At 47.1% G+C, this 22,924-nt stretch overlaps 2 protein-coding genes across 3 annotated transcripts in view; one reads left to right on the top strand and one right to left on the bottom strand.

Moving 5' to 3' along the window:
• LOC125954238 (uncharacterized) overlaps window positions 1-22,924 on the top strand; it is a 210,695-nt gene that overhangs the window by 22,477 nt on the left and 165,294 nt on the right. Inside the window, exons 2-3 of the mRNA XM_049684370.1 lie at window positions 2,839-5,529; window positions 5,945-7,155. Coding sequence (XP_049540327.1) covers window positions 3,227-5,529; window positions 5,945-7,155 — 3,514 coding nt within the window. The 5' untranslated portion in view covers window positions 2,839-3,226. The remainder of the gene's footprint in view (window positions 1-2,838; window positions 5,530-5,944; window positions 7,156-22,924) is intronic.
• The window catches only part of LOC125954270 (protein TIS11), a 449,377-nt gene that overhangs the window by 405,491 nt on the left and 20,962 nt on the right, over window positions 1-22,924 (bottom strand). The window contains exon 1 of one of the 2 annotated variants that reach the window (XM_049684425.1): window positions 4,306-4,315. The exons of the other annotated variant lie outside the window; for it this stretch is intronic. The gene's annotated coding sequence lies outside the window, so the exon portion shown is untranslated. Of the gene's footprint in view, window positions 1-4,305; window positions 4,316-22,924 lie in introns of those variants that run through there. 2 annotated transcript variants of the gene reach the window in all.

Below are 22,924 nucleotides of genomic sequence, written 5' to 3'. Positions count from 1 at the left end.
CTGTGATGATTCACCGACAGAGCGATTCATTTTCGATCTCAATTATGTTGCTTATTATATGATAAATGGTGTGCTGGTGAAGTTTTTCTTTGATCAGGTTTTTTTTGAGGAAGTCCCAAATATAAATCATAAATCATCATTTTTGTTACTTTTACATGTTGAAGTTGGTTCCATGAAATAGTGTATTTTCATATTTTATTTTTCTAAAAATACTAAAACAATACAATAGAAGTGCAGCAAACATTCACAACTTATTAGAAGTCATCTGTTTCCTTATCCGTGCACTGAACTGCGTGATAGTATTCTAAAAGAGCATAAAACTTTTTAAGAAAATTTTATAAAGATGTAACAGAAATGTCAAAGATTTGATGTCAAAGAGACGAAAGTGATAAAAACAAACCATAAGGAGAAATGAATTTATAAAACAATCTGAAAGTTGAACTTTTAACATAATAACTATTAGGAAATAAGATTTCCCATTTCTAAGCACATTTTAAACAAAAAACACTTTAGAATCCAAAGAAAAATTTAAAGAATGATCGTGTGGTTTGATGAACAGTTACCAAATACATAGAATCAACCAAACAACAATAAAAAACCAATTGAAGCAAGAGAAAATCGTGTAAACTTAGTGAGTACACATGTTAGCTAATGACAATTTACTTTTAATGGAGTACGAAACACTTCAAGTTTGTTGCAAATCTCATTGTTACACAGAACCATAAATGAAAGGGCCAATGTGTATCCTCCACTCAACCCGCTGCTATCCAATAAATGCATCGACCGCCACTGCACCGCCACCAGTCAGTTACGGTTTTATTGCCGGTTGCTGGCTATCCGAGCGAAAGTAATAGTTCATTCCGGTATTGGCTCCTATTAGCACAAGCCAACCAGCCAGCAATATGTAGCCACCGCGCAATCAACATCGACGGAAAGAGTCTCGTTTAATTTCGATTTTAACGATGCTCAAACAAACAGAACACTCCGCGAATCCCGTCTCACCGACCGCCCGCTGCGTACGGGGTGGGCATTTAAACTTTCCTTTCACCGTGGCGGCCCCCGTCCTATCGGCGCCATCAGCAGCGGCGATCCGAGCGCCCGGGACCCGTTTGGAATGGAAACTGAAATTGTTTCCCGCATGTACGGGACTTGACGATGGTGGTGGTGGTGGTGGTGGTGGTGGTGGTCGCGGTAGTCATCAGTCCGTTAGCAGCTGCGGTCATATGATATGCTCACCGATCGAATCGAACGATCGATCGCGATCGCGACGCCACCGCTACCGTGAACCAACTCAATTGCTAGCAATTGTTGGCTGGTGGATGATCCCGTGTTCCGTTTGCTACGTTTGCTAGTTCGACTGACGCTCGATTACGATCGATACGGATCGGAGGCGCTGAAAGGTAATAATTATCGACCAAACCCATCTACGGAACGGTACGTTACGAATGGAATCAATTTGAGGAATTTGCTCCCTCGATGCTCATGGTGAGCATGTTGGTGCGGTCCGGTAGCATCGAAAATTTCACTTTCGTCGCTGGTTCGTTTTGTGTGTAATTGGGTTTTTCGGTTATTATCGCTGATGAGCTGCGGTAGGGTGGGAGGAATTTGAAGGTCAGCTGAGAGTTGAGATCTTGATCTGGAAACCGTGATGTTAGATGGTGGGATGCTAATGATGGTTCTATTTACTAGATTGTTGTGGTATTTAATTTGCAAAAAGACCAGGAATAATGCAGAACCATTAACAACTATTGTAACTATCTTATTATGGGCAAAGTATCACATTACGGTTGAAAAGTATAACATTACTAGAAGACTAGATTTTAGATTGATTAGAATGACTTTTTCTTCACACTTTATTGAAGACTTGACACGAACCTTGTTCAATCTTTCAAAGGGAATCAATCTTTAAAAGAGCTCAATAAAACTTATCGCCTGTGGTCAGCATTGCCTGGTTGATCGAAAACATAAAAATCCTACAATTAAAAAGCATAGACAATAGCAAAATCCGTGAATTCTCGATCATTTTCAGCCATTTGCTCATGTTGCTCCTTTTTTTAATGCTTAAAATAGTTGAAAAAACTGTAGCACAATGATAACTTGACAGATTAGCTGAAAGCTCACTCATTTTGACAGACGTTTCATGTTCTCGTTCTCGTCAATATATTTTCATGATTCTGAAATTATGTTTTCGTTGTTGATGTTAAATAATTATATTATTTATCTGCATTATGAAGCTTGTATACATAATTTTAAATGAAGATCTCACAATACTCTTTTCACACAACAATTGAAAAATTTCCGGATAAAGTAACAAAACAATCGCAAAGTAGTACACTTCCAAACAGATGTTGAAATTTCAAGTTGTTGTGTCCTTCAATATTTATTATTTCGTTAAATATTGCCGTATGTAGAAACTAAAGAGGTAAAAATGCATAATTCTCTTCTTCAAAGTTCCTCTAATTTAATAGAGCGAGAGGAATGAACGAGAAAAGAGAAGAGAGAAAGAAACTTAATACTGGAAACATGACTCACTAATACATAATCAATTGATGTGCAAACATGCAAAGCACAAATAAATCAAACAGTAACTGCAACAGGAAAAATAGAAAACCAAATGGAATCAAACTGTAAATGATATGCTGATGGAAGATATCTTTATTGAATTCGAACTCATTAATATAACCTAAAAAGCGTTTGCCAGAAAGACTGTTTAATGCAAATGCATAACAAACAACAACAAACAGTAGACCGAAGAAACGCATTCGCTAACCACATCTCGGCACCTACTTGCCGCTTGGCATTAATCTTTCCCATTTATTCTCTCGCCATACTCTGCAGATACCATCCAAGGGAGCACGCGAAGGTGTCGCGCATTACTGCTTCAGCGCGTCGCACGAGACACACACACATTTAGTGACCACTGCTGCGGGCTCGGTGGTGGAACGTTATGGTTGCATGCTGGTGGACTGCCCGCTACCATTTACCTACCAAGCAGCTACCAGCTGTTGTCGTCATCCATCGAGTTCCCTCTCGATAACACTCCGGTGTTGCCAGGTCGGACAGAAGAGTCGCGCCGCAGAAGAAGACCACGAGAGGCCACGCGCCCTGGCTGGCAAGTGGATCGGAACGGTGGTAGCACCAGCCTCCAGATAGCACACCGAGGGACATCGAGCGAGAGGAGCGTGAAAAGAGAGTTCGGTTTGCACGTAACCGACGGAAAGCGAAAATGGAGAAATATGTAACCGTCGTTTCGGTCGATGATCATCTGCAGACACCGACGACGCTGGCGACGACGCCGTCCCAGACGCAAACGGTCAGCACTAACGGAGGTGCAGCAGTCACGGGACCAGAGACGGTCCGCGGTCCAGTTGTACCACTGAACGGTAACCTTGAAGGTAAACGAAACCAGGAAGCAAGGATGGACCGCCCCGAGGACTCACAGTTCGTGACCGTACTCTCGATCAACCCGGGTGCGGATGGCGTACGGGACAGTGACGGCGGCACCGAAGAACCGAACGCACCGGAAGTGGTGCTCGTGTACCGGTTACCGGGTGAACGGCTTGGTTTCGGACTCAAATTCCAAGGTGGCACTCGGAGTAACGAAAAGATTCAACGTCTGTTCATACAATCCTGCGCGGAGAACAGTCCAGCGTCGCGCGTTCTGGCCAGTTGGGGCCACCTGAGGGAAGGGGATGAAATCCTGGAGATCGATGGTGTCAGTGTCACGCGGATGACGCGCATCGAGTGTGTCAAGTGCCTGAAGGATAGTAACGTCGCGATCAAACTGTTGGTGCGGAATGGTGAGGGAAAGGTGCAGAACTTCTTCCCCGACACTGGCCGCACGTCCCCAAGGTTGGAGAATGTCGGGGAGCTACCGGAACGAAAGAGTGCCCCACCACCACCACCGCCCGTTCCACCGAGAAAGCTCAACAAACGGAACAAAGTGGCCACCAACAGCAATGGGAGCACCACGGAGCAACCAGCAACGACGAGTAATGGTCATGGGCAGAAGGAGGAGATGGTTGGTAGTCCGATGATCGCTTCACAGAAACATACCACTCCCGGGCTGGAACTGGCCACCGGTGGACCACCGGATGCGGAATCGTACAGCAATCTGTTCGCCGACGATATCAGCGATCTCATCTCGGAATCGGATGATACGGCCAGCACCATCTCGACGGTGGTGGACAAATTTTCCATCTGCTCCAGTCTCTCGTCGGAGGATTACACGATCCCTTCGAACGGGGCCGGTCCGATGGGTATTGGGGCGAGTTTGGAGCTGGCCAAAGCCCTCAAACCGTTCACGCTGCTCGAGCAGGAGTTCAATCTGGAGAGCAAGTTCGAACCGACCAATCTGTTTACGTTCAAACCTCCGCCACCGGTGGTGGCAGCATCGACGGTGCAGGTAACGAGCTCGGTGGCCACAAAGACCTCAACACCGGCCTCGGGCAGCAACGTACTGCAGCTGGAAGTGGCCGGCGATGGGGGAGAGTACGAGAACGTTACGATCATGAAGGTGGATGAGAACCGGAACTATGAGAATGTGGCCGTGCCGTACGGTCCGTATGAGAACGTCACGATCCAGACGGTGCAACCGTACGAGAATATGGTGCTGAGTCGGGCCGCTAACCGGCGTCGGTTGTCCGTGACAGAGAAGGACGCAGAACCGGAGGAAGCCAGTTCCGGCGGTGTGTACGAACAGATGGATCTGAAGGCACAGGTTCCACCGCGTCCACTGCCAAGACAGGGTTCGACCGGGGCCATCGTAGAACCGAAAAAGCGGACACCGATTCCGGTTCCCATTCCGATTGTTGTCCCTCCGCCACGCCTGAAACCGGCGACGACAACTATGGAGGGCGTCATGCCGAGTGTCGCTCCACTCGGTCCCGAGTACAATACGATCCAGAGCTGGCTACAGGAGGCCACGGAAGTAATCCACGAGTGTACCCTGGTACCGACGGATGCACCGACCAGCGTAGAGAACAAGATTAAACCAAGCGCGGCACCCGCTGTGGATGCTGCTGCGGATCTGCTACCACGTTTGATCGATTTCCATCCAAAAGTGTCCGTGCCGTTGAAGACACTCGACGATGGAATGGACATTGTGGCACCACCAACATCACCGAAGGTGGCCAGACGGTTCGATGGGGTTTCGCTAGCGGACCAGACCACACCGGAACCGGAGATGATCGTTCGGAAGTGTATCAAGATCATTTCGAGTGAGGACCACACGTACATCGAGAGTAGCTCGAGCGATGAGGATGACGATAAGCTGTACGGACGTCGCTCGCGGACGTCGGAGGATGAGGACGATCGAAGCAGTGTGCTGTCGCGGGAGGCCACAACCCCGGAGCAGTTCCTCAGTGGCGATGGGTTCAGTGATGAGGATGGTGAGAAGCTCGGACCACCGGAGATCGTGTCAGGTGGGCCTTCCGAGGCGTACTTTAACTTCCCCTGGACGTCGAACCTGCTGCCACCGATCGGGGAGGTTGAGGAGGAGTTTTCTTCGCTGGAACATCAGCACAACGGGTAGGTAGAGGGGAGAGCTGCGCAGCGATTTTGGTGTTTTTTCCATTTTCGTTCAAAATCGTGAGTCGGAGGAAGGATTTGCATAACTTTGGGCGAAAAAGCTACATTCCGCCCAAAGATATGCAAGAAATTCACACAGTTTGTGTTTCGCTTCAAGTTTTGTTAGCGTCCTCTAGTGGTGCTTTTGGGAGGTTTTTGAGCTTTTTCGTAAACGCTTTTTCGACATTCAAACGGGTTCCGTTGATTTTGAGCGTTCACCACGTGTTTTTATCTCCGTTTCTGCGTACAAACAGCCTTGAACAGATATCGATTCGTCTAGTTCGTATCATATCACCCGATCGCATAAATCAACATGCTCTAACATGTTTTTCCTCTTCTTCTTCTTCTTCTCTCTTCCTCGCCCATATCTGCGCAGCCCGATAGTTATAATCGATACGGCCGACGAAACCGTTATCAACGATACGAACAACAACCAACAGCGCGAACGCAAGAAGCCCATCGGTGACGAAGCGTTGAACCCGGTGTCCAGAGTACACTCGAATGGTTCCGCGACCGCGAAAATAGTCATCGGAGCAGCACCGGTTGGTACACCGGCGGCAAACGTTACCGTCATGACGCTGATGACTGACGCAGTTCTTGGAAAGGAGCAACAACCACCTGCCGTCGCCGATCGCGACACAGCGCACAACGCATCATCGACAGAAGCTACCGAGGGTGAGCCATCCCAGGAGCAATCAGAGGAACAGGTAACCATTCCGGTGACATCGGGAGATGAATACGCAAACAGCGACGTCCAAGCGCAAGCTGATAAGGCGGATAAGGAGATTCGTGTCACCGATGGTGCACCCGGTCTAAGCACCTGTCAGCCGGCTGTCAGTAGTGACCACAACGCAGATACCACCGGCAGTGGTACAGTGATGGCACAGCATCCAGTGGATCAGGTAGAACTGCGCGAGGAACTGGAACAATCCAATCCAACCACCAAGACGAACGAACCGTTACGAGATGAGGATGAGCAGACAGGCAGGGTCCCAGAAGGTCCGACAAGCGAGGTACCGGACAAGCCGAACGAACCGAAAGAAGCGCCGGTAGAGGTGGCCACGCGAAAGCACAGCGTGGAGGAGCTGGAGGAGTGTTCCCAGATTGAGGCGATTTGCGGTGACGTAGACATCGTCGTAGGCGATACCGTGGAGAGTGACTTCGAGGAGCTGGTCAAGGCGCAGATCGAACCGCTCGACGTCGCGGACAGTACGGAGCAGATACAACAGATTCATGAGCGAATCATTGTTGGCATTGAGCGCGCTGTTAGTGACGACGGTGATGATGATGATGATGATGCTGCTGCTGATGCTGTTGTTGGTGGTGGTGATGGTGGCGATAGTGATGTGCAAGGTGACGCAAGTGACTCTGTGGCTGTCGCTAGTGCTATTGTTGACGAATCGGAAACGGTGGATGATGGTGCCGTTGATAGTGCCGTGCAGGAACAAACAGACGGGCCTTCAAACTCCACCACCGTGGAACAAGAAGTTTCCGCGGAAGTCACATCATCGCCTACTAGCGTTGCCGTAGCGGAGCAAAACTCGGAAGCCCCACAGGATGCAGCCTCAGAGGATCCAAGTGAACAAGGTAAGTCGCTAAGAGGATCCGTTTGGCTTTGAATTTTGCAGATTCACGATTCACGGTGAATGGTGGGTGCATCGTGCGTGCAAGGAAAGGTGTTATTATTCAAAGTTACCTCTCTTATCGCAATCCATTAAACAAACAAACACACACACACACCGACGGGCAGCGAAGTGTGACTTACCAGCCGTGCACCGGCGGGTGTCGGCACATACGTTTGAATACCTAGGCGGTTCCTTGCCTACACCCGGTGGTGTACCAGCTGGCGTACCGATAAGATAAGAAGCAATTAAACAAAAAGATATTATTCCGCGTCGGTGCCCGGAACCTTTTCGGCCTTCTCGGCGCTGGTGCTGGCGCGCTGCATTTTATCTCGCCTGTGCATGAGCTCACCACCCGGAATGAACGGACCACCGGACTCACGGATACACGGATTGTTGGTGGCTGTTATACCAACACATGCACGTAACCGGATGGTCAAGGTTGGTCGCAAGGTCGAGTGCAGCAGCAGTTGCAGCATATTGGCATTCCAAAAGGGGGCGCGATGCATTTCCGTAGAGTGCGCGGTCGGAAGAAACGGAGACGCCGTGCACAATTGCAGCACAAACGATACACCATTTGCCATTTGATACAATTTGTGATGCATATGCGAGATAGGCAAACGTCCTCTCGTTTAACGCTCGTTTGCTAAATTGGTTTGTTTTCTGGATTCAAGACGATTCCGAACGACCCCATCGATGTGGCAGCGTAATGAGAATTGCACTGTACTGTACTAGGGAGATGGTCATTGATGTGATAGGCCACAGCCAACCAATATAGTCTTATGGCCATGGTGCAATCGATGGTCGATAACGACGAATGATGGAATTGGAATCCTTGGTGCCCATTGCGTCGAGGCACACCGTGCAGTTAGATTCGAAGTCAGCATGAAGGCAGCATTTAGCTATTCGTTTAGGACATTTGTGTTGAAAACAATTGAACACATTATCACCTACCTGTTTGAAGCCAATTGAATGCTATTACGCAGAGAAGGTGCTCATGCAACAGAGCGTTATGATTGCAAAAGCAATCGTATTGATACCTGGACGTGACTTATTTACAGTACGAAGTTATCAAAATTGAATTAATTAGTTTTGTGATCAAAATGATGTCTCAAGAATTAAACTCCTTTAGCTGACTATCCATATCTGACTAACGGTTTTCAGTATGACATTCAGCATCAGCTAGAGCAAAAAGATATGACACAAGATTGCATGGCTGCTTTTAGTTTGAATAAAAGTCTGGAACTATAAATGTAAGACTAAGATCTCCAAAATTCCGTTTCCATTGGTCAGTAATCGTGGTTTAGATTGTTGCCGTGCTAAAGGAGCTCTAGAACTCGTTGTTAGAAGATTTGCAGCAATTTGAAGCAAGGAAATGCGAGCTGTGCTCCCAAGCTATGGTATTTTGGCAGTCTACTAGATTGGTTATCAATCGAAGTCATAGCGCCGTTTTTTTTAAACCGAGGTCTTACTTCTTCGTTAAAATTACAGGTAGCGAAAATCTTTAAAGCAGCAGGCTGCGCCCTGATTTCGTTTCAAATTTTTGTTGTTATTGAATGCTCTGGCAATTGTTTAGCTGTTGCGTTGTGCAACCATAGGTTCCCTGGACCATTGGAACTGCAATTATAAATTTCTTTTTACAAAGTACAAGGCAAGGTAGTTACAAATTGTTGAGGTGTCTTTTCTAGTAGCCAAGAATCTGACCATATGGTCCTTAATTGTCGAAATGGCAAAAAAGGTCATTAAATTAATAATCTAATGTTTGTATTGGGATACCCATGTTACCATTAATACATTCTCCAACTAGCAGGTGACGAAATAAGCCACAGGAAACATCATATTTGACGACAAAACGTTATCACCAAGGCGCGAGACACCAAAGCACACAATCACGCTGCTTTACAACCGCTGCATATCTTCACGTCCCGAAAAGCCACTTCCTCAAGACAACTCCCATCCATCGACAAAACGGTGTTTAACCACCACCGTCCACAGGGCTAGCACTGCAGCGATTTACGGTTAATGATCACGCAAATCCGCAGTAGACTCGACGCAAACGAATGAACGAGCACCACAGTGACACCCGGACTAGACCAACGGCGGGCGGCACACGCCTTGAATCGCGTCAACGTCTTTAGCACTCACTGCGACAGGGTTTGTCGTGTGATCAGGATCAACCCGCCAGACGAAAATGTCAAATCGTGTGCTACTCTACCGCACCGCACCACACCACCCTCCCACAAATGCGCCTCCCTCGTGTCAGTGTCGCGGTCTGAACCCAATTTTGCACCGCCACACAATCCCCAACGAACGTGTGTGTGTCAGTGAAGGTGCGGTGCGGTGGTCCATGGAGGTGGCAATTAAAGTTTTTGACATTTGATAAATATGACCCAAGCCAAGCTGTTCGGTCGGCCGGTCGGTTGGTCCGTCGGTCGGTGGTCGGTGAAAAATGGTGAATGGAAAACCGTTTTTCATGCAACATGCTCGCTCGTTCCTCCTTGTGGTTCTCCTCCCTCACTAAGTGGCTCGCTGAGCTGTTTGCAAATGGGTTGAATGGGAGGGAAAACATGTTCCTCGCTGGTTATTTACCCATCGTGCCATGGCCATCGCCCTTGTTAAAGGACCCTTGGAGCAGTAGCAGCAGCAGCTTAAGGCTTAGTAACACTAAAAGCGTCGAAGAGGAAACGAAGGGGGGGGCGCGCCATTTACTCCATGAGATGGATGCAGGCCACTGAGGAAGAAAAGGAAAAGCAGAAGAAAGAACGTCTGTCTCATCCGCGGTTGGCTTAACAATGATTGTGCGGCGGCGGCACCCACATCTCAGCATCTCAGTTGCGGCTTTCTGGATTTGATGGCCAGCAGCTCGCACCAACCGAAGCTTCCGGATTCCCGGGGCAGCAAAAGCTCCGAGACGGCTGGCACTCGGTCACAATTAGGTTGGCAAACGCGTTTGCCTTTGGTGTCGTCGTCGTTGTCGTCGTGGGACGTCGTGAATCTCAAACACACATCCAACCGGGACGCCGGGACGCCGCCTTAACGTCACCTCGAGTGACGCACGTACGTAACGTCCCGCATCCCGCGTCCCGAGGACTTAACGCGGAAGGAAAAGGAATTATACACTCCCTTTCTCTCTCTTGCTCTCTCTCTCTCTCTCTCTCTCTCGGTGATCGCGGTTCGCGAAAGTGACATGTGGGTTGCGTCCATCGTTTAGTCCAGGAATCACCGCACCATTGGATTCCTTTTTCCTTTTTTTCTCTCTCTCTCGCTAGTTTCCCTTCTTTCTTGAGTTCTCGGTTCGCTTCCCCGGGCACGCACCAGATCCGGGCGCACGTCACGTCAGATGCTCGATATGTACATTCGCACGTCAGTTTGGCTTATGGAGGTGGGGTGGGTGGTTGGAGGTGGCATCGTTACCGGATACCGGAAAATGGTGGTCCAGCGGGGCTGAAGCTTCGTTGCGCTGATTGTGGATTTGCCGTTCCTGGCGGGCGGGGGGTGACCTGATTTTGTTTGATTTCGATTCGACATCCCGGTCCCGTTTTCTGTGTCCAGTCCAGTCTTATCTCGTGAGAGAGCCTAGAGTCCCTAGTAGGGACGGTTTGCTTACTCTAGAACGCCATTATTGAACTACCATCAATATGGGTTTGGTGGACGATAAGGAACACATTTTCATACCGAGGCCGAGGTCGGTCGCGATCCGACACATTTGCTTAACACGAGGTGGTGCGCGTAAAAGCGATATGCTGCTGCCGGGGCTGGCAGGCTGTTGAATTATGATTGTTTGCATCGGCTAAAGCCAATGCCAAATCATCGTGTTTATCGCAACCATTATGGTAGATAATGCTTCGTTTATGATATTGCCCTTATCTCACGTAGGGAGGTTTGTGGATAGCGAACACCCCTTCTCCCACGAGGGCTGTTTGCCCTTTACACTCGTACCTGTGGTTTTCACACATTAATGACGCGTGGTTGAGCTGGAGTGGAATCGAATGTTAGCTTCTCATGCATTTATTGCGTCCTTGAAAGTTACCAAATGTTGAACGGAAATGTTCGCCAATAAATTAAGTCCAGCCAGTGATGTACCTTATGTCTATTTGAAGTATCTACGTGATGTGATTTGAGCTGAAGATAGATTAAAGAAATAGATTGAGATGAAGACAGATTAAATAGAGAAGAATATGGATGTTTTTAACATTGATGATTTAGCGGCAAACTTCCTTCAATGAAGTTGTAGCCAGAATCACCGATAAAGTAACATTATTCAAAGAAAGCTTTTCTCAAGTACCATTTTAGAAAGATTTGGTACCTTTTAATAGGCAAAGACGTTAGCTTGGTTTATTCTATAGCATACCCTTAATTTTTACGGCGATTGTTGAAGAATGTGCATCAATAGAAAGATTTAATAACACTTTTACCATTCGATTCAATTCCGTTAAACTGAGATAGAGGCTGACTAAACTAAACCTGGAGAAGAGTCAAAGACAGAACAATTATTAAACTGAGAAATAATTTGAAAATGATCAAAATGACAAAATGGTACTTTGAAAATGATCAAAATGACAAACGGCTTAATCATCAAACAATGGATTGCACTTTGGTTATGGAATTATTTTAGAATTGGCCAAAATATGTTCTTAAGAAATGTTACAACTTGCTCAAGGGATATTCAAATCATGAATCTATTTCTGGTGAGATTTCAATTCCTTTTTTCTGGAAGAACCTAGAAGAATGGAAAATAGTTAACAACTATCAGATTAACTTACTCGCATTAAGATTTTTACAATTAAATTTACATATATATTTACATAATATATGAATTTCAAAATGAATTACAATTGATTTTCAAGCCCATATTGCTCCTAGTGCTTATTATCGCTTAAAATTGCCTTCAAAGATAAACAAATGAGAAGAATATTGCAAACGAATGCAAAATAGAAGAACGGTTTAAAAAACTTGAGCAATTTTTGTGTATATATTTTGTTGTTGTAAAATTTGGAAGAGTCCTAGACCTGATGTCCTGTGACCTGAAAGTTATATTGAAAATTCAACTAGATATATTTGGAAACCTCAAACATATTGAAGCAACCCGAACACTAACTAAAGCATAAATGAAAAATCTAGCTTACGAACAAGCTGCATCCTTCGTCCGTTCAACCAAAGCTTCATCGCGCTTTTTTTATTCATGTGTCCCACCGGCTCTGCATTCCCGCGACACCACCACTGCCGGACAATCCATGTGTCCGGATGTGCCGATACCCAAAGGATCAACCGCGCAGAACACACGGACGATTCCCTTTTCCGCATTCCAAAACCCATTAGCAAACGAAGCCGGCCGGCCGTCCGTCCGATCGACCGACCGACCGACCGACATCTGGCCGGTCTTATTGCGCCCCAAACCGAAGGCGAAAGCGACGGTCTTGCCACGTGCGAAAGTGACAAATGGTCGTATTTACCTACCCGAGGGCCCACACGGGCGAGGCGCAAAGGTCAATGGCAACATGGAAAAAATGGAAACGCGAGGAGAGGAAGGAAGGAGAGTAGTAAAAACGATCCCCCCCGCCGATGCTGCTGCATTCCAAGGAAAGAGCTTAATTTTGGCTTCCCCACTCAACATCGGCCTATTAGACGACGACAACGAGTGGTGGTCGATGTCTCGATTCTTGTCATTCGATTTTCCACGAAGTCGTCTGCCGACGTGCCTGCCTGCCGACGGCTGGCCGTGTTTTGGGGCCACGTTGCTTCGGCCCCTCCTTCCTTCACTGCACTTCTCACTCCGCCTGGAGAGGTGCCTATACCCAGGTCCTGGTGTCGTTGTCGTCGTCGCCTGTCAATCTTCTAACCAGCGCCCTGTCGATAACGTTTCGAACAAATTTGCGATTGACAAGCGACCACCACCAACCGTACGGTGAGACTCTGCATACGAGACGTTGCAGTCGCCGTCATTCGAGTTGTTCTGGCCTCCAGTCGATGTCGATGTCGATGTTTCGAGCCTTCGAGCATGTCGAGCATGGTTTGTGGTCTTGTCATCCATGAGGTGTGCACTGCACCGGAAGTGAGGTGACCAACGGCAGCAGCAAAAGAGCCAAATGGTGCAATGCCTGAGCTTAGCTCGACATTGAGATGGTGGTGAAAGGAATGCAGCAGCAGCAGCAGCAGCAGAGTCTCCAAATTAGCCAATCCATTGACGGTACGGTACACGCTGATCGACAGCCGGTCAATGGCTCTGGCTGAACTTTAGAGCAACCTCCTCCGACTAGCAAGTCCTCTCAATACAATCATCCAGCGGACCAGGGGAAAGTGAAATGCCGATCCGCGTGATTGGCGAATTGCGTCTTCGAGATGTCGCCCTGGAATGGCCACAATTAAAGGCCAAATCGAAAGGCGCCCTGAATGGATGGATGGATGGATGGATGGACTGACATTGCCGCATGCCTTTTCGCAAGACAAATTACAGCAGGCCGTTATTGTTGTTGTTACCAATCCCGGTATCAGGATTCTGCCCTGGATTAGTCCCAAGGAATAGGAAGCTCCTACAAAGTACAGGCGGCACCTCGAAGATTCTCCTTGTGGAGCAACTTCCTGATCCATCCATGGATTACTTTGTTCCCGGTACAAACTTTCTTGTTCCAATCAACGCTTTCCCTTCGGCCCTCGGTGGAATTCTTATCGCAGTAAACTTTGCGCCAAACATGCGCTCAACAGTACCCCGAAGAGGAAAGGCTTTCTGTTTCCAAAGCCTTCCTCGATCAGCCCAAAAGAATCTGCAAAAAAAAAAAACTTTTGGGATTCTGGATCTTGGTTACCTTGCAGCTGTATAGCTGCTGACTGGCGGGCTTCGTGTTTAATTAAGGAGTTAATTGTGGCAGTAAATGGCGCGTTGGTGGAGGTCGGGCGCGCGGCCGTAAAGTCAAGCGTTTTTCAATTTCTAAGCTCGTCCCGGCTACCCTATGGGCCGTTCAACTTTGGCTTTTCGCGAACCTGGTGAGCACCTGGTGAGTGAACTTCTCAAGTTACAAAAAAAAAGACACAAGGATTTCGCACGTAAGAGCCTGGAGCACACTCTCTTTGATGAATACAGGGTATTTGCTGGAGTAGAATGTATCAAACGTGGATTTATAGGAGAAGCAAACAATGAGCAGCTACAGACGGTCGAGGTTCGGTAGAGCGACCTGATGAGCACCTCGGAAAAGTCATTAAATATCCATTGTATTTATGGAAGAATGGCAGCAAATAAGATAAGTTCTGATACAAAAAGTAATTCTCGCAGTAAGAAGCGAGAACGCCAAAAAAGGGATACTACCCAATCCCAGTCTAATCCCCACCCCCTCCGAAACGGGTTCATTGTCGGGATATTCGTCGGGGGATCCATGGCCGCCCTCTAGTCGTTATCTGTGTGTATACTATTGTGTGTGTGTATACTCCTCTCCTCTGCATCTCCTCTTCTCTCCAGCCATGGTAGGTGGTTTTTGTGTTCCCATTTTCAATTAGAAAGTTTCGTTTGCTTCGGTTCTGCCAGGCAGCTCCAATCAACACACCGCACACTCCTCCCTCCGGGTGCTGCCAACCATCACTCGATCTCGTTCATCCATCCATCCATCAAACCATCGCGAAACCCGGTGTGCGGTTGCTGCAGGAAATTCAATTTTCCTTTTATTTCGTCCCAGGGTTTTCGGGGAAGGTGCTTCTTGTGAAGCATCTCATACATACAAACACATGCGCACACATACACACACACATACAGGAGGTAAAGTAAAAGGTGAGAAAAGTTACTCCGTTCGTTTCTGTTCTGTTTGGTTGTTGTTTTTTTTTTCTTCTATTTTTTGAGGAAGGATATGGCAGGTGCTTCTGCTTTTGGCTCCCGAAGGAGTACCATCCGGAGTACCTAGGCAGTGGCAAGTAGCGATGGAATTTGAAACCATTCCGTCAGGCTTCCACAGGGCTCAGAGTGCGCTTCGAGTGCTCTCGAGTGCTGGATATCCCCCATCCCGGATATATCCAGAGCGTCGAGGATGAACGCAAACACAATATGCAGCACATCCTTGCTGTCAGCCACCTTCTGCTGTCCGCGTATTGTCCGTGTCGCTTCCGGAAGGGGTTTCCGTCCGGGGACGAGACTCCTGGGCCTTGAAGCGTTCTCCTGAGGTGGCACCGAGGTGGCGGGGTTGCTGCTTGGAGGGAGTTTCGGAAGTTGATAAATCAAAAAAACCTAATCCACTCCCCGGTGAGCCTGATGGTGCACGGGGCGCAAGTCAGCGAATTGATCAGCGAACCGTTCCTGGTTTGACTCTTCGCCCTCCTCCTTCCGCATCTTCCCTACTGCAAGTGAATCCAGTGACGGCTTTTTGGTGGCTGAAAATTTCCGGACGAACTTTCGCGCCGGGTCGTGTGTGTGTATCTACTGTGAATCCTCCTGTCCTTGGCTGCTTCCCTCGAACTCGCACACGTCCTGGACTGGGCGTCTTTCACTGCGCCAAGAAAGAAACGAAACTATTCCCCGGGATGGCATGTGGATGGATATGTGTGGCCAAAAGTTGTAACGCCTCGACTTTTTGTTTGACTTCGAGTTGCCGCCCGTAGTTCGGATGGTAGTAGTAGTTCGGGCGCTCGGTAGAGCTTTCGAGGGCTTTACGGTCCACTTGGGAAGAGCCTCGAACTGCCGGTTGTTCCCGGAGTGGAAATGGGTATTTTTATTTTCTTCTCCAACGGGCCACTCCAGTGCTCCACTTCTGGAGAATCATCAGAGATCAGAGCCAAAAGTGTAAACAATGACGAGGGCGAATGGCACACACCGGGCACACGAGACAGTAACCAATTTTTGGCATGGAAATTCGTTGCCCAAAGCCTGCTCCGGGGTGTAGGAAACGTCACGTACAGCTCGACGCTCGATGCTCGGACGGAAGGACTCCTCACCGAGTGCCCGGTACACGCGGTGGTGGTGAATTGAATTTGAAGTGCTCGCTGCTCGATTCGGTCTTGAGCTCCGGATATGTAATGTATGCTCTCTGTCTCTCTCTCTCCTTCTCTCTGTTTCTGTAAAGTTTCCGTTGGGTTTTGGCGCCCCTTTCGGTCAAAGAGCAAAGGGAGCACAAAAACGGAACTCTAGAACTGCGGGCTGTTTCCAGTAGCAACCATTCGACCATTGGCGTCGCGAAGGAGAAGGAAGTGTTCGCGGGTTCCTTGGGAAAAGTTTTTCCTTTTCTACGCGGATGCTGGCATGCTTAAGCACTACATGCGGTGACATAAAACCGTTAGTTGGTTGGGGTTGCCGTTTGCAAGCGGCACCGTGAAAGAGTTATGGTGACATCGATTGGGGTTATAGCTGGTGCTGGTGGTGCTGGTGCTGCAGCACTGAGTGGTAACGGGTGTGCCGGATATGGTTGATCCTTGCTCCGTTGCTTCGAGAACTTGATTTCCCGGTTTTTATTGCGTTTTGAGTGAGCAAAGTTTTAGTCAATGCAAAGCGCTCTCGACGCGCACCGGACGGTGCGCCACCGGAAGGAGGATTTGTTTTTATTCTAAATTTAGATCCTTTTGATAGGTTTAACAAGCTCAAACTCGTTCCCGGGGGGGATAAGGTTTTGATGAAGTATCGTGATCTCATCTGCTCTTTATGATCCAACCAATGATCTATATTTACCAAGGTTTAGTGGATTTACATTCCATTTAAACCATCTCAACCAACCTGACTTGATAACAGACAAACAGGGATCTAGAAGTAATGATCAAATGGCTAAAAGTATCAAATGTATCAAATGTCGTAGTTCTGCCGGGCAGTAAAAGTATCAGCACGAATTATTTGCCATTTATGTGAAATGTGCTTTATATTTTTATTTACTTCTGGCCTGATTTCAAAATGAGTCTTGTCATATCAAATATGATTTACTTTTAAACTGTTTAAAATCAATTTTGTATCGACAATGTTTTCGATAATTTTTCTCATCTTTTGTTAATATTTTAATACTGTGTTCAATGAAATTTCAATTTTCCGTAATCGAAAATGCCATTTTTGGCGATGCTACGGTTAAAAATATTAAAACTAACATTTCATGATACATCATACACTGTAATATTTCTTAGCTCTCTAACGCTTTGTGTGATGCTAGGAATGATTGTTTCCTTTTTAAAATAACAAGCATATTACTATTCTAGCCATATAGACACATAAACTCAAACTTAAAGAAGTAAGAAACATTTTCAATAAGAAGATGCCTATCATTTGTGTCAATTTAATTCACCATACCATTTGAGGTGGTCTTGGAGTCTACTAACAAGCTTTGACTCGTTATTGGATTGGGTTTTATTGGATAATGTTTTGAAACAAATGTTGCTTTTTAAGATGCTGTTTAAGGAAATGAATTGTCCATAAATATGTAAGCAGAAAGATCAACAAATTATTTCCATACTCGATAAAGATGCTTCCCAAATTAAATACAGATGAAGTGTCCAAAGGCTCAAAAAGATCAGTTAACAGGCGTTATCATTTAAGAAAAAAATCCAAAGAGTCTTAGCATCGGTAAAGCATTTTCTTGCTTCTTGCTAAGGTGTGTACAAACTTTACTGCAATTGTTTAAACATGTTTTAGTGAAAAAATTGAGCAATATCTTTTTAGAGCAATTTGATCATCAAACGTGCAACAATACAAAAGAAACTATTGAACAAACACAGCATCCGCTGGGACACAAAACAAACGCCACACGAATTGATGCTGCTTTTTGATTTTGAAACAATTTGCCCGTTCGTTTCCACCGGAATGCACCCCACTCGCCTTCTCGGTATCGCACAACCACACACCGCACGGGGATCCAACCGATCAGCCAACAGATTGCCCCTTTGGCTTAAGCTGCATTTAACACACTCCGATAAATCAAACCGCGACACATCTCTGGTGCATAGTTTGCTCCCTTTTTTGGAAGAGACTCTCCTTCTCTGCTGGCCCGCCAGGTTGGAGTTTGCTGACAGACAAACGCTTTCGCCACCAGCTCGCAACTCGCTGGCGCATTGTTGCACCGACCCGAAACCAACGCCAACCAACTGGAGGTGGTTTCATTTACCGCTGGTGATGCTCCTGTTGTGTGTTGCTCACGAGTTATAACAACGTTGGCCTCCTCTCTCGTTGCCCGAGATTGCCTTAGGTGACATGAAGTTTAATGTTTTGAAAAACCAAAGGCATAGCTAAGCTGCCGAGGTGGTGGTGGTGGTGGTGGTGCCTCCTTGCGTTTAACCTTCCGAGCAGCAGTCGAGCACTTCCGTAAGCGAAAAGTGACAGAACTGCCAACAGCACAGCTATTAATAACCGTATTTTGTCTCAACTTCCTCTCCTGCATGCTGCATGCGTGTGTGTGTCTATGGAGTGCAGCCTGGAGGTCTCGGTTGCATCTAACACGATGACGACGACGACGAGGAACACTGTGGATCGCATGGCATCTTCACCGGTGCAAGACCACAGGTGCGCTGGTGTTGGCGTTGGAGCAACAACAACAACAACTACTACTACTACTCTGCCAGTCGGTGAACAAATTGCATCTTAAGCGATGCAGCACAGCAGCCCCGTCATCCCCCGGAGCACTATACTAGCTGACTAAGGCGCAGGCAGGCTGCTACGAAACCGTTGCTCGACTGTTGTGTTCCCGGTGTTTTTGTGCCGGAGTTGTGGCGAAAGTTTTGTGCTTAACTTAACGAAATTCACACCTTTCTTTGATGCACACAGCACGAGTGCACGTGTGCACAGAGCAGAGCTGGTATGCCATAGAACACTCTCCGGCATCCGAATTCTGCTCGTCTTGGTGGAACTCCTGGGGGAAGGCGTAGCAGGCGTTGGACCAACCGTAGTAAGCGCCATCCGCTGGGGCGAAATGCAAATACAGATGTTGCACTTTTTAACGACTTTTCTCCGATTGCCAGACCCCGTGGTCCTTTCTCTCTCTCTGCTCTGGGTGCGATGAGCTACTGTAGGGAAGCTCCTCCTCACCGCCACACACCCGGACGTGTGTAAAGTGCCCGAAGTGCCTGGCAGAACTGTCTCCAGTGCATACGAGAGGACGATCCAAGTAGCTCGTTTTAGACACCGCTCCCTCTACGTTACGTAGAAGGAAGCAAAATGGTGGACCAAAGTGACTCTCCGGCTGTTGAAGTGTTCTTGCTCCTTCTGGGTCGCGAGGCTCCGGACACAAACAGTTCAGATCGTGCTAATGAGCGTTTAGCAGCGTGTGCTTATCAGCTTCTGTGCCTGCATGTTTAATGTTCAGCACCGGACAACTTTACTGGACTCCGACAAACTACTGGACTGCCGTCGTCCGAGAGTAACGAGTTTCCTTATTTTCGCACAACTCTTGGAGCTCTATAGCTCAAGTTCTGCTGCTATTTTTTGTAATCCTTAAAGATAGTACTCTAATTCTATTATCAACCCCATCAGCCGTCGTCGGATTCTCTCCTCGAAAGAGGATGAAAAATGAAGTGTTTGCCACCGGGAAGGTGGCCGAATAGTTGGGATGCCGGCGAGCATACGCGGACACTCGAGAGGCCACAGAGGTTCGTTTCGATCCTATGGTTTGTCGAGCCGGTCAGGAAGACTGGCACACGTTGGCGCCGACTGCCACATCACCTTTCCGGCTCTCACTCTCTCTCTTTCTCTCTCGTGGTGCGGTCTCTCGCACATCGTCGGAAAATTGGCTGTAAATTGATTTGAATGATATTTTCCTGGAATGAAGGCAATTTCCATGCGCTTCTCGTTTTCTCGACCCGAACCCGGGAACTGGTCAGTCCGTGCACGCCATGGAATTCGGTCATCGGCTCTCTGGAGCACTGGAGCGCCGATCCAGAGTCCATCCAGGACGCCATGCAGGACACAAAAAACAGTAGACAATCTTTTGACCGAGTAGTACGAGCGTCAGTTCCGTGCGCCCGTGAAGGAGGAGTGCATTACACGTGCCCGCGATAACATCCCGGTACTCCTCCCCCCCGTGGAGCGTTCCCACCCAAAAGGGCAATTGCCATCGTCAGCAAACTGTTGAGTGCAGTTGTGCTGCGAAATAAATAAATGAACGGACGTCCTGGCCTTGCCCGCGGTGCCTCGCCATTCGATACGATGCGCTTCGATTTCGCGTGGAATCGCGTGATGGTGGTGATGGTGGTGGATTTGAAAATGATCGTTTTCGATTTCTCTGTCGGGGAGGGTAGGTACGCGTTTATGGCCATGGATTCCGTTGGGATTGAGGGGTTTCGAATTCGAAATTCGGTTTTTTGTTGCTCCCTCCTCGCGGGGGTCGCACTTCAAAGTAATAGCTATAGATAGAGAGAGAGAGAGCGGTTCGTAGTTCGTTAATGTTCTTTCCGTGTCAATTTCGAGTTTGAAATTAGAAAAAAGAGAGCGTTCAACGGCTGTCCTGGAGAGAGGATGGACCTGTCCTGTGCTGTGCTTTTAGTGGAACTTGTTTTAATTAAAAATGTACTTCAGGAATGCACGATTTGAACCATTTTTACTTGCTTCTGGAAGAGTACACCAGAGAGTATGCTGAGTATTCTGCTGAGAGTGGGTCTGTGATTTATTGACTATTTTTTCTTGACCTTTTGCCCACAAGTCATGCGATAAAATAGAGTTTTAACTATATGCAGTATTTAGAAATATTAGACAATGAAGTGTTTTACTATTTTCTCTATACTATACAACCTTTCAAAATAATATTTTCAAATGTTAGATCAACGATTGGAAAGAATATCAATATTCAATATCAAATATCAAAATATATCAAAAATGCTAAAAATGCTGTACCGTTTTTGGTTCGGCGCATGATCATGAGACAATAAAAATTATCTGCTTATCCCGGGGGAAAAAGGATACCGCCCATAAAGAATGAAAAACAGATAATAAACCAACTTTTATAGACATTGTGTGTTTGGATGGACTTAACAATTACCAACATATAACAGTCTCACTTGTAGATGTATTTGAAGTGTTTTAAATCCAATCAATTTGATAATACCTTTTCGTGAAGCTTCAGAATCGACGCCGTAGTCTATTTGCTGTAGTGTAATTGCAATTTTTACAGGGAATTTGGTTAGAACTTAGAATGATAGTAAGAAACTATTAGCTGCTGCAATCGATAAAAGCTTTCAGTTGACACCAATTTATCATTTGCTACCTAGATAACGTTGAAATCATGCAATTCAATCATGTAGTTTAGATAACTAATTAAGTGTTGGATAACATCCGCCATTGCACTTTAAGCTAACAGATCTGGCCCTATTTAATCATAATTAATGTTGGTTTCATTTGGTCTGTAATTAATGTTTTTCATATATTAAGACACCTCATTCACAATAATCTTTTGTCAACTGTAGTATTTGTGTTTAGTGAACAGGGAATAACCTTCAATAGGTTGTTCATAAAGCATTTCCATCGAAATTCAATACGAAAACGGCGTATCAAACATCCAAACATTTTTTAATGTCTATCTGTTGTAATCGAAACATTTTCTTTAAAAAAAAGTCTCAATTTTCCTTTTGTAACCGACCACAACAGACGACAGACTGCATAAGACACAAAGACACCTCCCTAGGGGGTGGCTGCTGCATGTAGCTGCGTGCCAACATTCACACAGACAATCCGACAATGTGTGTCAATTTAGCTTCACCCCGTCTGATGGGTGCTATCGATTTGAAGAAACTTCCATTTAAGGAGAAGGATCTGTTGTACCTCCCTCCCCCTTCACTAACCTCACTCTTCGGTGGCACATTGCAGTTGGACACAGAATGTGTGTGTGTGTGTGTCAGAAAGCTCCAGCGCTCCCATTAGCGTCGGAGTCAACGCAGCAATAACAATAACCGTAGACCTGTTAAGCGATCGTTAGTGTAAGTGATCCTGACACCTTCCTGCCACAAGACCTGGCCCGGAGAGCAGAGAAGTCCTGCACCGAAGTGGCCTCCCGGTTGCCGGGGCGTTTGGTTTTTGTCTTTTCGACTTTACCTTTCTTCCGAGACGCATGCTGGTGTTACTCCTTCTCCTCCTCCTCCTCCTACTCCTGGTTCCGTGCGTAATTGAAGGTAGGGCACAACCGTAAGTGGTGCTAAATAGTTTTCAAAGGTGAAATAAATAGTTGAAAGGGACTACTCGCTGGAAGTTCGCCACAGTGGCGACTGAGATGGGGCTGGGAGACTGTCGCAGTCACAGTTGTACCCGTCCGGTTCGTCCCCCGGCTTGGTCTTGGGGCTGTAGGCAACTCGAGGGGCCTTTCTGGCACTAATGCCCGGAATGAAGGAAAATGTTATGTACCCTATGAGGTGTCTACGTGTGTGTGTGTGTGAGTGTGCGTGTGTGTGCTTAGTGGCTCGACTCTTTCTTTTATGTTGCTATGCTCGCTTGGTCCCTTTGGAGTTGAAGGTAGTACGGTCGCCCGGTGAGTCCAGTATCCAGTCCAGGGCTTGCTTAGATCTGTTGATGTCGCTACGCTGCAACTGACACCTTGACTGTTCCCCTCGAGGAGTAGAAGAAGGGAGTAAAGGAAGCAGACGACGACGACGACGGCGACCGTTGTAACTATCGTGTCATCTGGGTTCGCCTAACCTCAACCACCTCATCCCTTGGCGAATAGCATGGCGAATGGTCAACAATGCGGCTGCAGCATCCCAGAACTATGGTTGGTTACCCGGGGATACGGGTCGTCCGCACCTCACCTTACCTTGACCGTCCTACGCCACAGAGTCTACGCCACTCGGTCGGTGACACTCGCAGGAGTTGC

This window comes from Anopheles darlingi, chromosome 3, assembly GCF_943734745.1.
Source record: "Anopheles darlingi chromosome 3, idAnoDarlMG_H_01, whole genome shotgun sequence".
NCBI classification, from domain to species: domain Eukaryota; kingdom Metazoa; phylum Arthropoda; class Insecta; order Diptera; family Culicidae; genus Anopheles; species Anopheles darlingi.
Note: the sequence above shows the minus strand (reverse complement) of the source record. Positions and strands in the feature narration are given on the sequence as shown.